The sequence below is a fragment of the Heterodontus francisci genome, chromosome 7, assembly GCF_036365525.1.
Source record: "Heterodontus francisci isolate sHetFra1 chromosome 7, sHetFra1.hap1, whole genome shotgun sequence".
Lineage (NCBI taxonomy): Eukaryota > Metazoa > Chordata > Chondrichthyes > Heterodontiformes > Heterodontidae > Heterodontus > Heterodontus francisci.
This window is the reverse complement of record NC_090377.1, coordinates 69,724,831-69,738,743: the sequence shown is the minus strand read 5'-3', so window position 1 is coordinate 69,738,743 and position 13,913 is coordinate 69,724,831. Positions and strand designations below refer to the sequence as shown.

The following is a 13,913-nucleotide window of genomic DNA, read 5'->3' as shown; positions in this document are numbered from 1 at the left end:
TTCTCATCTACATGCTGCCCCTCGGTGACATCATCCAAAAGCATAGCATTAGTTTTCACATGTATGCTGATGACCTGCAGCTCTACCTCACTACCACTTCTCACTGTCACTTCTTTCAACACCTCCACTGTTGCTAAATTATCAGACTGCTTATCTGACATCTAGTACTGGATGAGCAGAAATTTCCTCCAATTGAAAATTGGGAAGACTGAAGCCAATGTTCTTGGTCCCTGCTCCAAACTCTTTTCCCTAGCTACTGACTCGATCCCTCTCCCTGGCAACAGTCTGAGACTAAACCAGTCTGTTTGCGATCTTGGTGTCATATTTGACCCTGAGATGAGCCTCCAATCACATATTTCTGCCTTCACTAAGATCCCTTAGTTCCATCTCCTAACATCACCCAACTTCATCCTTGTCTCAGCTAATCTGCTGCTGAAACTGTCAATCATGCCTTTGTTACCTCTAGACTTGAATATTCCAATGCACTCCTGGCTGGTCTCCCGCATTCTACCCTCCGTAAACTTGAAATCATCCAAAACTCTACTGTCCGTTTCTTGACTCGCACTAAGTTCTGTTCACCTATCACCCCTGTGCTGGATGATTTGCATTGGCTCCCGGTCAAGCAATGTTTTGATTTTAAAATTCTTGTCCTTGTTTTCAAAACCCTCCATGGCCTTGCACCACCCCCTCCTCATCTTTGTAATCTCCTCCAGCCCCACTACCCTCCGGGATATCGGCGCTCATCTAATCCTAGCCCCGATTTTAATTGCTGCACCATTGGTGGTCGCACCTTCAGTTGCCTAGGCCCTAACCTCTGGAATTCCCTCCCTACACCTCTCCACCTTGCTTTCCTCATTTAAGGAACTCCTTAAAACCTACCCCTTTTGAGCAAGCTTTTGCTCATCTGACCTAATATCTCCTAATGTGGCTTGGTGTCATATTTTGTTTTATAACATTCCTCTGAAACATCTTGGGACCTTTTATTATGTTAAAGGTTCTGTATAAATATAAGTTAGTATAGAAAAATTATTTTAACCATTGCCCAAAAGCAGTAATAATACTTCCAAAACACCTATGTGCAAATTGTTTTTAGCTAGTGTGACCAAATAATTATTTTTCTTTTAAAATGATTCTGAAATATTTTATCCCTAAGTTTCTTTGTGGTATAATTCTGCAGTTGGATTTTGTTTACATTTCATTGCTTCCATTTGTATTGCATTACAAGAAGATTTTATATGCAGCTTGTTTGGAAAAGACAAAGGCAAATTAGGAATCAGGTTCAGAGAGGTGGTGAGGTGAAGAAAAGAAAAAAAAAGCAACAAAAAGATATTTGCTATTTGTTTCAATGATTTATATTCTATTTTGTTTTCAGATCACACTGCACTATCATATAGTGAACAGAAGTTAACAAAACCAGAGTCAAAAGGGTCTTCTGAGAAACAGCAGATCGTGAATGTTAAGAAACAGCATGTTGAATCCAAGATGAGTGGTAATTATATATTAGCAGTAGCTTAGTTCACATAGTACTTTTTTGTCACTTGCCTATCCTTCTTTCATTGTTATACTGAATGCTGAGCAGTATTTTTTATATGTATTTATTCTGCAATTCACTTTTCATTCTTGGAATAATTAAACTGCATTCTTACAAACTTGTCGTATTACCTGAAAAATGTATTGAGACTGAAAAAAAGGACAGTAACCTACAGTTCCTCCTAATCCTTAGAAAGTATTTTTTTCAGTTGTTTCTTTTCAGTCATCCAATAACATCAGTTTGGTAGACATTTTCTTAGTTTACTGGTAATGATAAGGCTTTCTTGTAATGTGAATCAGTCTGTAGTTTCCAAGTTGTCTTACCAACATTTATTATGATGCATGGTTTTAATTTTCTAGAGTATTCATGGATAACACATTCCCTCTGTAGGATTTAAAAAGTAATAAAATGCAAATTGACACATGCAGCCAAGTTGTGGACATTTACTCATGTCTTTTGCTGTTTGCTTTACTGCTTCACCCAACCACTTTCTGCAGATCTTGATTCCTAATTTGCTCTTTTTTCCAAACCAGGTCTAGATTCATTACTAACTATAGATTCTAGTTAGATTTTCTTGGGCTTTTGCATAACTGGCTTAGCTATTTTAGTTTGAGAAATTGAAACTTCAGCACTGATTTTGGAGCTCAACTCAGTAGGAAGTTATAAAATAATCAGGGTTTGGAAATTCATGTTTGTGAACCAACTGTTGAAGTTTTAAATGGTTTGCAATGTATTTGCAACTGGATAAGTAGCTGCTTTTTCCTATATGGTGCTCCTCACCTGGTCAAAGTTCCTTCATGTTACACTTGGGAATCTTTGAAAAATTGCAGATGCTTTACTAGAAGCAGAGACTTAGTCTGACCTTTTTTTGACAAGCAAGGGATCTGAAGGATTTTTCCTTGTTTGTGAGATAAGCAAATTCCTGGAGATAGAGAAGTTCATGAGCATCACACAGTCTCAGATATTTTTCCTCAGAGAGTGGTAGCCCTTGATTGGCCTCCTGGATGTGTTTTCGTATCAAGATTGACCCTGGACATCAGGTGCTCTTGTTCAATGAAACAATTACAACTACAATACTTGCATCTTTTTCTTTATTTAGCTAGTACAGCACTCTGGGAAGCAGCGACAATTAGCAACAGTGACAAAATATGCAATAAGTTTTCTGCATCTCCAGAATTATGATCAGTTATGAGAAATCTTGCTCTTCTTTGAATTGTGCCACGATATCTTTAAAGGACATCATTTCCAAATACAGAAACATAGAAACATAGAAAATAGGAGCAGGAGTAAGCTATTCGGCCCTTCGAGCCTGCTCTGCCATTCATTATGATCATGGCTGATCATCCAAATCAGTAACCTGTTCCCGCTTTCGCCCCATAATCTTTGATCCCTTTAAACCCAAGAGCTATATCTAAATCCTTCTTGAAAACATACAATGTTTTAGCCTCAACTGCTTTCTGTGGTAGCGGATTCCACAGATTCACCACTCTCTGGGTGAAGACATTTCTCCTCATCTCAGTCCTGTAAGGTTTACCCAATATCCTTAGACTATGACCCCTGGTTCTGGACTCCCCCACCATCGGGAACATCCTTCCTGCATCTACCCTGTCAAGTCCTGTTAGAATTTTATAGGTTTCTATGAGATCCCCCCTCACTCTTCTGAACCCCAGCGAATATAATCTTAACCAACTCAATCTCTCCTCATATGTCAGTCCCGCCAGTCCAGGAATCAGTCTGATAAACCTTTGCTGCACTCCCTAGCAAGAACATCCTTCCTCAGATAAGAAGACTAAAATGGCACCAATATTCCAGGTGTGGCCTCACCAAGGCACTGTATAATTGCAGCATGACATTCCTGCTCCTATACTCGAATCCTCTTGCTATGAAGGCCAACATACCATTTTTTACCACCTGTTGGACCTGCATGCTTACCGTCAGCGACTGGTCTATGAGAACACCCAGGTCTCGTTGCATATTCCCCTCTCTCAGTTTATAGCCGTTCAGATAATAATCTGCCTTCCTGTTTTGGCTACCAAAGTGGATAACCTCACATTTATCCACATTATACTGCATCTGCCATTCATTTGCCCACTCACTCAACTTGTCCAAATCACCCTGAAGACTCTCTGTATCCTCCTCACAACTCACCCTCCCACCCAGTTTTGTGTCATCTGCAAATTTGGAGATATAACATTAAGTTCCCTCATCTAAATCATTAATATATATTGTGAATAGTTGGGGTCCTAGCACTGATCCCTGCAGTATCTCAGTAGTCACTGCCTTTGTTTCCTGTCTGCCAGCCAATTTTCCATCCATCGTAATACACTACCCCCAATCCCTTCGCTTTAATTTTACATGCTAATTTCTTATGTGGGACTTTGTCGAAAGCCTTCTGAAAGTCCAAATAAACCACATCCACTGGCTCCCTTTTTAAATAGTGGGGAACATTAGCTACCCTCCAATCTGTAGGAACTGTTCCAGAGTCTGTAGAATCTTGGAAGATAACCACCAATGCATTTACTATTTCTAGGGCCACTTCCTTAAGTACTCTGGGATGCAGACCATCAGGCCCTGGGGATTTATCGGCCTTCAATCCCATCAATTTCCCCAACACCATTTCTCTACTAATACTGATTTCCTTCAGTTCTTCTCTCTCACTAAACCCTGTGTTCCCCAACATTTCTGGTATGATATTTGTGTCGTCCTTTGTGAAGACAGAACCAAAGTATGCATTTAGTTGGTCAGCCACTTTTTTGCTCCCCATAATAAATTCCCCTGTTTCTGACTGTAAGGGACCTGCATTTGTCTTTACTAATCTTTTTCCCTTCACATACCTATAGAAACTTTTACAATCAGTTTTTGTGTTCCCCGCAAGCTTGCTCCCGTACTCTATTTTCCCCTTCTTAATCAATCCCTTGGTCCTCCTTTGCTGAATTGTAAACTGCTCCCACTCTTCAGGTCTGTTGTTTTTTCTGGCGAATTTATATGTCTCTTCCTTGGATCTAATGCTATCTCTAATTTCCCTTGTAAGCCATGGGTTGGCTACCTTTCCCGTTTTATTTTTTCGCCAGACAGGAATAAACGATTGTTGCAGTTCATCCATGTGCTCTTTGAATGTTTGCCATTGCCTTTCCACCGTCGTCCCTTTAAGTAACGTTTCCCAATCCATCATAGCCAACTCGTGCCTCATACCTTCGTAGTTTCCTTTTCTAAGATTCAGGACCCTGGTCTCAGAATCAACTATGTCACTCTCCATCTTGATGAAGAATTCTATCATATTATGGTTGCTCATCCCCAAGGGGTCTCGCACAACTAGATTGTCAATTATTCATCTCTCATTACACAGTACCCAGTCTAGGATGGCCTGTTCTCTAGTTGGTTCCTCAATGTATTGGTCCAGAAAACCATCCCATATACACTCCAAGAATTCCTCCTCTACGGTATTGTGACTAATTTGATTTGCCCAATCTATATGCAGATTAAATTCACCCATAATTACACATGTTCCTTTATTGCATCCATCTCTAATTTCCTGTTTAATGCCATTCCCAACATCACCACTACAGTTTGGGAGTCTATATATAACCCCCACTAATGTTTTTTGCCCCTTAGTGTTTCTCAGCTCTACCCATACAGATTCCATATCGTCAGAGCTAATATCTTTCCTCACTATTGCGTTAATTTCCTCTTTAACCAGCAATGCAACTCCACCGCCTTTTGCTTTTTGTCTGTCCTTCCTAAATACTGAATACCCCTGGATGTTCATTTCCCATCCTGGTCACCTTGCATCCATGTCTCCGTAGCCCCGACTATATCATACCCATTTACATCTATTTGCGCGATTAATTCATCCACTTTATTGCGAATGCTCCGCGCGTTAAGGCATAAAGCCTTAAGGCTTGTCTTTTTAACATTACTTGGCCCCTTCCCACTATTTTTCACTGTGGCCCTGATTGATTCTGGCCCTTGATTTCTCTGCCTATCACTTTTCTTATTCCCCTTACTGTCTTTTGTTCTTGTCTTTGATCCCCTCTCCTCTGACTCCTTGCAAAGGTTCCCATCCCCCTGTCATTTTAGTTTAAACCTTCCCCAACCATTCTAGCAAATACTCCCCCTTGGACATCAGTTTGTACTGGTCCCACCTCCCCCAGAACTGGTCCCAATGTCTCAGGAATCTAAAACCCTCCCCCTCACACCATCTCTTCAGCCACGTATTCATCCGATATATCCTGCTATTTCTACTCTAACTAGCATGTGGCATTGGTAGTAATCCTGAGATCGCTACCTTTGAGGTCCTACTTTTCAACTTACTTCCTAACTCCCTATGTTCTGCTTTGAGGGCCTCATCCTTTTTTTTACCTACGTCGTTTGTACCAATGTGTACCACAACCATTGGCTGTTCACCCTCCCCCTTCAGAATGTCCTTTAACCGCTCGGACATCCTTGTCCCTAGCACCAGGGAGGCAACATACCATCCTGGAGCAAGGGAATAGCCACAGGAGATTCCTGCACTGCCTGCCTAGTCCTCTTGCTCTGCCTGGTGGTCACCCATTCCCTTCCTGCCTGTGGGATCTGAGCCTGCGGTGTGACCACCTCTCTATATGTGCTATCCACGATACTCTCCGCCTCGTCGATGCTCCACAGTGTCCCCAGCTGCCACTCCAGCTCCGAAACCCGGGCTTCCAGGAGCTGCAGCTGGAGACACTTCCTGCATACATGCTGGTCCCGGGCACTGGAATTGTTCCCGGCTTCCCACATAGAGCACGAGGAGCACACCACGACTTTGAGCTCTCCTGCCATGACTTAACCCTTTAAATTAAACCTTTTGGAAGATCTTAATATCAAATAATATCAATTACTCTAGGGCCCTTCTTCCCTGGTCCTTGTTACTACACAACTCCATAAAAAACACTAACTATATATGAAAATAAACTGTAAACCTTTCTTATCTTAGATACTTACCTAGCTATTTAGAGCTATTCTCTAACAGCAGTGGCTCACCAACCAATCACCTTGCAGCTTTCCTGTGACATCACTTGGCTTTTGTTTCATTATTGTATTGAAATATCAGTCTAGATTATGAACTCACGTCTCATTAGAGGTCTTATAACAAGCAATCAAATAAAATTAAGAACAAACCTACAAACTTTTATGTTTCATTTACTTTGCAAACGGAAAAAGTGTTGAATTTTTTTCGCCATTGCCAAAAAGCATTAATAATACTTCCAAGACACTTAAGTATAAATTTTCTTTAACAAGTGTGACCAATATTTTTACAATGGTTCTGAAATAAATTGTTACATTTTTTGTAGAGTATTTCTGTAGTTGGATCGTGTTTGTATCGCACCATCAGAATATTTTACTTCATATTCTGCTGGTTTAGCAAATCAGGAATCAAGATTTAGAGGGGTAGTAACTAAAAAAACCAAACGTAAACACAGCAAAAGAGTATTTGCTATTCGTTTTCAATAATTTATATTCAATTTTGTTTTCAGATCACCCTGCACCATCAAATAGTGAACTGAAGAGGTTAACCAAACCAGAGTCAAAAAGGTCTCCTGAGAAACAACAGAACATGGATGTTAAGAAACAGCATGTTGCATCCAAGATGAGTGGTAATTATATATTAGCAGTGGATTACTTCACACAGTATTTTTTGTCACTTGCCTATGCTTCTTTCAACCATCTCATTGTTGTACTGGACGCTGAGCAGTGTTCTGTAAATGTATTAACAATAACAATTGTGTTTGTATAGCGCCTTTATCAAAGTAAAATGTCCCAAAGCACTTCATAGGGTGTTATCAGGCACTGAGCCCCATAAGGAAATATTTGGATAGATGAGGAAAAATTTGGTCAAAGAGAAAGGTTTTAAGATGTGTCTTTAAAAGAGAAAAATATGGAGAAGCTTATGGGGGGAAGTCCAGAGTCTAGGGTCCAAGCAGCTGAAGGCATGGCAGCCATTAAAATCAGGGATGCGCGAGAGGAGTTTACAGAGATTGAGAGGTAGGATGAAATGGGGGAATGTGAAGGCAATGCTAAGAACTTTAAAATTAAGGCATTGTCAGACCAGAGCTCGTATAGGTCAGTGAGCACAGGGGTAATGAGCAAACAGGACTTGGTGCGATTAGGATACAGGAAACAGAGTTTTGGCTGAGTTCACATTTATGGAGGGTGGAAGATGGGAGGCAGGCCAGCACAGCATTGGAATAGTTATATATAGCCCTCCTCTGTTGTAACTGTGAATGCATAAATGCTGAGATTAGATAAGCATGTAGCAAAGACAGAGTGGTTTTAATGGGGGCTTTTAACTTTTATATAGTTTGGGACAATCAGATATGTCAGAAAGGTAGTAAATTTCATGAGTGTTTCTGAGGTAGGTTTCTGCACCAATTGACTGAACTATGAACCTGAGGTGGAGGTGGGTTTGGAGGCAGGCATGCCAGGAAAATCGTGATTTTAGTGGAGGAGTCTTCTCAGGAGTTGTGGCAACCTGCCCGAAAGTGGCAGGTAATCAATTGACAAGCCACCTGGAAGCTTGTTGCAGGGCTGATTTAAATTTTTGAGGCGATGCATGGGAAACACGCTGGGTCAGCAGCACGTCCAAGGAGATCAGGCAGCTACACAACAGGAAGCCATTCAGAGCAGCTGGAGCCATTCTTGTCGCTGCATAAATGGTGGAATAAGCAGAGAGGAGCTTTTGCATTGACATATGGTGGCCATTGCATAAACAGAGCTTGCAGAGTGTTTCAGGTGGAGGCACTGGGGCAATTTTGGATGAGTGCACCTGCAGGGGCCAAGTGGTGCACAACAGGAGGGTCCAGGCAGCCATTCCTGTGCAGCTGTTGGCGAATAAGACCATCCCTCAACATGAGACACAGTTATCTGAGGTGGCGACAAGTAGTGATGAGGAGCAGCTGTGTCAGCAACACATGCAGAGACCTTTGGTGCAGAGGGATGCAGAAGTGATACCCGATGGACATGGAGGGCACGAAGGTGCTACACTCACCATAGGGTGTACTGTCAAAGACTCAGCTTCCTGGACATGTCAAAGCAGCAGTGCTGCTAGAGGCTGCACCTACCAGTGCAAGTAGTTGCTGATTTGTGTCCCCTCATAGAGGAGAATCTCAGGCCTCGCTGGTCACATGGGCAGTCCCTGCCAGTGGCCATGAAAGTGACATTGGCCTTGAACCTCTTTGCCTGTGGGTCGTTTCAAGTGCGGCAGCAGACTTGTGTGGCATCCCGCCCATCATAGCATCAGGCAGGTGACAGGTGCCCTGTATGAGAGGGCATTAGAGTACATTGACTTCCAGACTAATGGGGCCACTCAAGCCCATGGGCTGTGGGCTTTGCCTCCTTAGCAGAACTCCCTCAGGTACAGAGTGTGATCAGCTGCACCCATGTGGCCATCAAGGCTCTGGCGGGAAAGCCAGGGGCATTTATCAATAGGAAGGGATTCCACTCCCTCACAGTACAGCTGGTATGAGACCACCACAAGCGTTTTCTGCAGCTGTGTGCATGGTTTCCTGGCAGTTGCCATGACCCTTTTATCCTGAGGTAATCGCAGGTGCCACAGCTGTTCATATCATCAGAGAAACTACGTGGATGGTTGCCCGTAGACAAGGGTTATCCTTTGAAGCAATGGTTGCTGACACCTGTGTGCAACCCTACACTGGAGGCACAGAGTCGCTACAACCACTGCCATCTCAGCACGTGCCACCATTGAGAAGGCCACAGGGCTCCTGAAGATGCAGTTCTGGTGCCTTGACCAGTCGATGGGGTGCCCTCCAGTATCCTCCCTCAAGGATTTCACGCATGGTGGTGGTATGCTATGCTGTGCACAACATGGTCCTCCAGAGAGGTGTGGACTTTGAGGAGGACGATGCAGAGGAGCAGCACATGTCTTCAGAAGAGGAGGAGGAGGAAGACATGGTAATTCTGTGCTACAAGGTCTTCCAGAGGTCCTGCTGAGGTGTCAGGCCATTGACCAGGATGGCAAGGAAGCTCAGGCTGCTCGGATCCAGGATGTTATGACTGCGCATGACAAAGCCCCCCACTTAAAATATATGGTTCTGATCGCGGTGGAAGCAACGCACTGTTGATTCAGTCCTGTCGCTCCACAGGTCGCAGCATATTTCTTTAAGCTTTCCAAATCAGAAAAAACAGCCAAACTAAACATTCTAGTAACCCCCAAATGAAGCGGACCAAACCAGGTATCTTGAGATATCAACAAATTAACTATTTATTAACAAAACTAAAACAAATCTTAAACACCACTAAGATAAACCAACGTCTAAAGACCTTATAACTTCGTATTTAAAAATCTAACTCCCGCATTTATATACATATCCTAAAATTACAGTCATTCAGTTTTTAATTAGCTGACCGAAAAAATAAAAATAACATCTTTGCAAGTTACGTTCCTGACGAATGAAGTCTTCCAATGTAGAAACAGTCCAAGATTGCTTGAAGTCTTCACAGTGGTCCGATGGAAAAAAAGGTCCTTTCAAGATAGGAATTCAGCAGTCCGGCTGTTGTAGCATAAACTGTCCCTTCAGTGATAAACACAGCAATACCAATACTTTGTTAAGAAAGAAAAGCTTTTCTTATTTTCTTAGGGAATTAATTTGGCTTTTGCTTGGTAGAATCTTGAGAGAGAAAACACAGCTTTGCTTTGTAGAATTTTGAGAGAGAAATAACACAGCTCCTTCAGTTCAAATCGAATCAGAACTCTCTCTGCTCAAACCAGACTGTGCCAGCTAGTTTTCAAAATCAAATTGCAACATTGAATCACGTGACTTCTCTCTTGCTGCTGTTGCTTGGCAACCAGAATGCACTCTGACAGGCTGAGTCTCCGGAACTTTCGATCTTAAATGTGCACTGATCTTTTACAGTCTTAAAGGCACACACAATATTTCCGAGGAGAAAAAAACAAGACAAGGAACACTTCTCCTGAGGACAGGACATCCTGGATTGTGTTTGGCCCAGTACCACATCTTTCTCACAAGGATAGAGGATTGGCCAACCAACAGAAAACAGAGAGTTGGGATAAATGGGTCTTTTTCTGGTTGGCAAGATGTAACTAGTGGGGTGCCACAGGGTTCGGTCCTTGGGCCCCAACTATTTACAATATATATTAAAGACTTGAATGCAGGGATAGAATTTGTAGATGACACTAAAATAGGTGGGATAGTAAGTTGCACTAAAGAAATAAGAAATGTACAAATGGATATGGATAGGTAAAGTGAATGGGCCAACATTTGGCAGCTGGAGTTTAATGTGGATGAGTGTGAGGTTATCCACTTTGTTCAGAAGAATAGAAAGGGAAATTATTATCTAAATGGAGAGAAACTTCAAAATGCTTCGGTGCAGAGGGATCTGGGTGTCCTCGTGCATGAATCGCAGAAAGCTAGTATGCAGGTACAGCAGGTAATAAGAAAGGCAAATGGAATTTTGGTATTTATTGCTAAAGGAATAGAATATGAAAGTAGGGAAGTGTTGCTGCAACTGTACAAGGCATTAGTGAGACCGCACCTGGAGTATTACTTGAGGAAGGATGTAGTTGCATTGGAGGCAGTTCAGAGGAGGTTCACTAGATTTATTCCAGGGATGAGGGGTTTGTCTTATGAAGAGAGATTGAGCAGGTTAGGCCTGTACTCTCTAGAGTTTAGAAGAATAAGAGGAGATTTAATTGAGGTACATAAGCTCATTTCCCGGCGGAGCAGCAGGAGAAGGTAGCGACTCTTCGGTGGGTGAGTGAAGGCATCAGGAGCTGTGTTTTAAAAGTAAGTACTTACTGTTTTACTTACTGTTTTCCTTGTCTTTGAGTTTCTTTTGGCGCCTCCTCCTCTAACCAAAAAGGACTGAGCAGGTAAGCTATTTACTGTTTTTGTTAATATCTATAGTTGTACTTAACTAAGGGGTAATTGAATAAAAGAAATGGCAGCCAGTGTAGTGTATTGCTCCTCCTGCAGAATGTTCGAGGTGAGGGAAACCTCCGGTGGCCCTGCCGACTTCACCTGCTGGAAGTGCATCCGTCTCCAGCTCCTATCAGACCGTGTTAGGGAATTGGAGCTGGAGCTGGATGAACTGAGGATCATTCGGGAAGCTGAGGGGTTGATAGATAGAAGCTACACGGAGGTCGTTACTCCACAAATCAAAGGCAGCTGGGTAACAGTTAGAGGTGGGAAGAGGTCAGTGCAGGGATCTCCTGTGGTCGTTCCCCTCAACAACAAGTATACAGTTTTAGATACTGTTGGGGGGGACGGCCTATCGGGGGCAGGCTGCAGTGACCGGGCCTCTGGCACGGGGTCCTGCACTGTGGCTCAGAAGGGAAGGAGGGAGAATGGGAGAGCACTAGTCATCGGGGACTCGATGGTGAGGAGTACGGACAGGCGGTTCTGTGGGCGCAGGCGAGACGCACGGATGGTTTGTTGCCTCCCTGGTGCCAGGGTCCGTGATGTTTGTGATCGCGTCTTCAGGATCCTTAAAGGGGAGGGGGAGCAGCCAGAGGTCGTGGTGCACATTGGCACCAACGACGTAGGAAGGAAGGGTGGCACAGATGTTAGAAGTGAGTTTAGGGAGTTAGGCTGGAAGCTGAAAGCTCGGACGGACAGAGTTGTTATCTCTGGTTTGTTGCCGGCGCCACGTGATAGTGAGGCTAGGAATAGGGAGAGAGCACAGCTGAACACGTGGCTGCAGGAATGGTGTAGGAGGGAGGGCTTCCAGTTCTTGGATAATTGGACTGCATTCTGGGGAAGATGGGACCTGTTCAAACAGGACGGGCTGCATCTGAACCAGAGGGGCACCAATATCCTGGGAGGGAGGTTTGCTAGTACTGTTCGGGAGGGTTTAAACTAGTTTGGGAGGGGGATGGGAACCGGACTTGTAATCCAGGGACCAGTGGGTCCACTCAGAAAGACAAAGAGTGTAGTGAGGTATTGGGGAAGGTAGCACTGTCACAGAGGACAGATGGGCACGGAGAAGGGTTAAAGTGCGTATACTTCAACGCAAGAAGCATCAGGAATAAGGTGAGTGAATTGAAGGCGTGGATGGGCACTTGGGACTACGATGTTGTGGCCATCACTGAAACGTGGATAGGTGAGGGGGAGGAATGGTTTTTGGAGGTACCTGGTTATAGATGTTTTCATAAGATTAGGAATGGTGGTAAAAGAGGTGGGGGGGTGGCATTGTTAGTTAGAAATAGTGTAACAACTGCTGAAAGAATTTTCGAGGAGGATCTGCCGACTGAGGCACTGTGGGTTGAGGTCAGGAACAGGAAAGGAGCAGTCACCTTGATGGGAGTTTTCTATAGGCCCCCCAATAGCAGCAGGGAGGTGGAAGAGCAGATTGGGAAACAGATTTTGGAAAGGAGCAGAAGTCACAGGGTAGTAATTATGGGGGATTTCAACTTCCCAAATATTGATTGGCAACTCTTTAGATCGAATAGTTTGGATGGGGTAGTGTTTGTGCAGTATGTCCAGGAAGCTTTTCTGACTCAGTATGTAGACTGCCCGACCAGAGGGGAGGCAATATTGGATTTGGTACTAGGTAATGAACCAGGGCAAGTGATAGAGCTGTTGGTGGGCGAGCACTTTGGAGATAGTGATCACAATTCTGTAGCATTCACTGTGGTAATGGAGAGGGATAGGTATGTGCAACAGGGCAAGGTTTACAATTGGGGGAAGGGTAGATATGATGCTGTCAGGCAGGAACTGAGGAGCATAAGTTGGGAGCATATGCTGGCAGGGAAGGGCACGGTCGAAATGTGGAACTTTTTCAAGGAGCAGATAGTAGGGGCCATTGATAAGCATGTCCCTGTCAGACAGGGAAGGGATGGTCATGTGAGGGAACCGTGGTTGACAAGAGAGGTTGAGAGTCTTGTTAGGAAGAAGAAGGATGCGTATATAAAGTTGAGGAAAAAGGGCACAGGCATAGCTCTGGAGGGATACAAGATGGCCAGGAAGGATCTGAAGAAAGGGATTAGGAGAGCTAAGAGAGGGCATGAAAAATGCTTGGCGGGTAGGATAAAAGAAAACCCCAAGGCCTTTTACGCGTATGTCAGAAATATGAGGATGACTAGGGGGACCATAGGTCCGGTCAAGGACAATAGCGGGAGACTGTGTGTTGAGCCGGAAGAGATAAGTGAGGTTTTGAATGAGTACTTCTCTTCGGTATTTACGAATGAGAAGGGGTGTATTACTGAAGAGGACGGTGTGAAACAGACTGGTAAGCTCGAGGAAGTGCTCGTTAGGAGGGAAGATGTGTTGGGGTTTTTGAATAACTTGAAGATAGACAAGTCTCCCGGGCCTGACGGGGTATATCCAAGGATGTTATGGGAAGCAAGGGATGAAATTGCAGAGCCGCTGGCAATGATCTTTTCATC

At 43.7% G+C, this 13,913-nt stretch overlaps 1 protein-coding gene across 4 annotated transcripts in view; it reads left to right on the top strand.

Annotated features, from left to right (window-relative positions):
* erich2 (glutamate-rich 2) overlaps positions 1 to 13,913 on the top strand; it is a 232,441-nt gene that overhangs the window by 118,413 nt on the left and 100,115 nt on the right. For all 4 annotated transcript variants that reach the window (XM_068035365.1, XM_068035364.1, XM_068035362.1 and 1 more), the window contains 2 exons: positions 1,373 to 1,489; positions 7,027 to 7,146. In XM_068035365.1, coding sequence (XP_067891466.1) covers positions 1,373 to 1,489; positions 7,027 to 7,146 — 237 coding nt within the window. The remainder of the gene's footprint in view (positions 1 to 1,372; positions 1,490 to 7,026; positions 7,147 to 13,913) is intronic.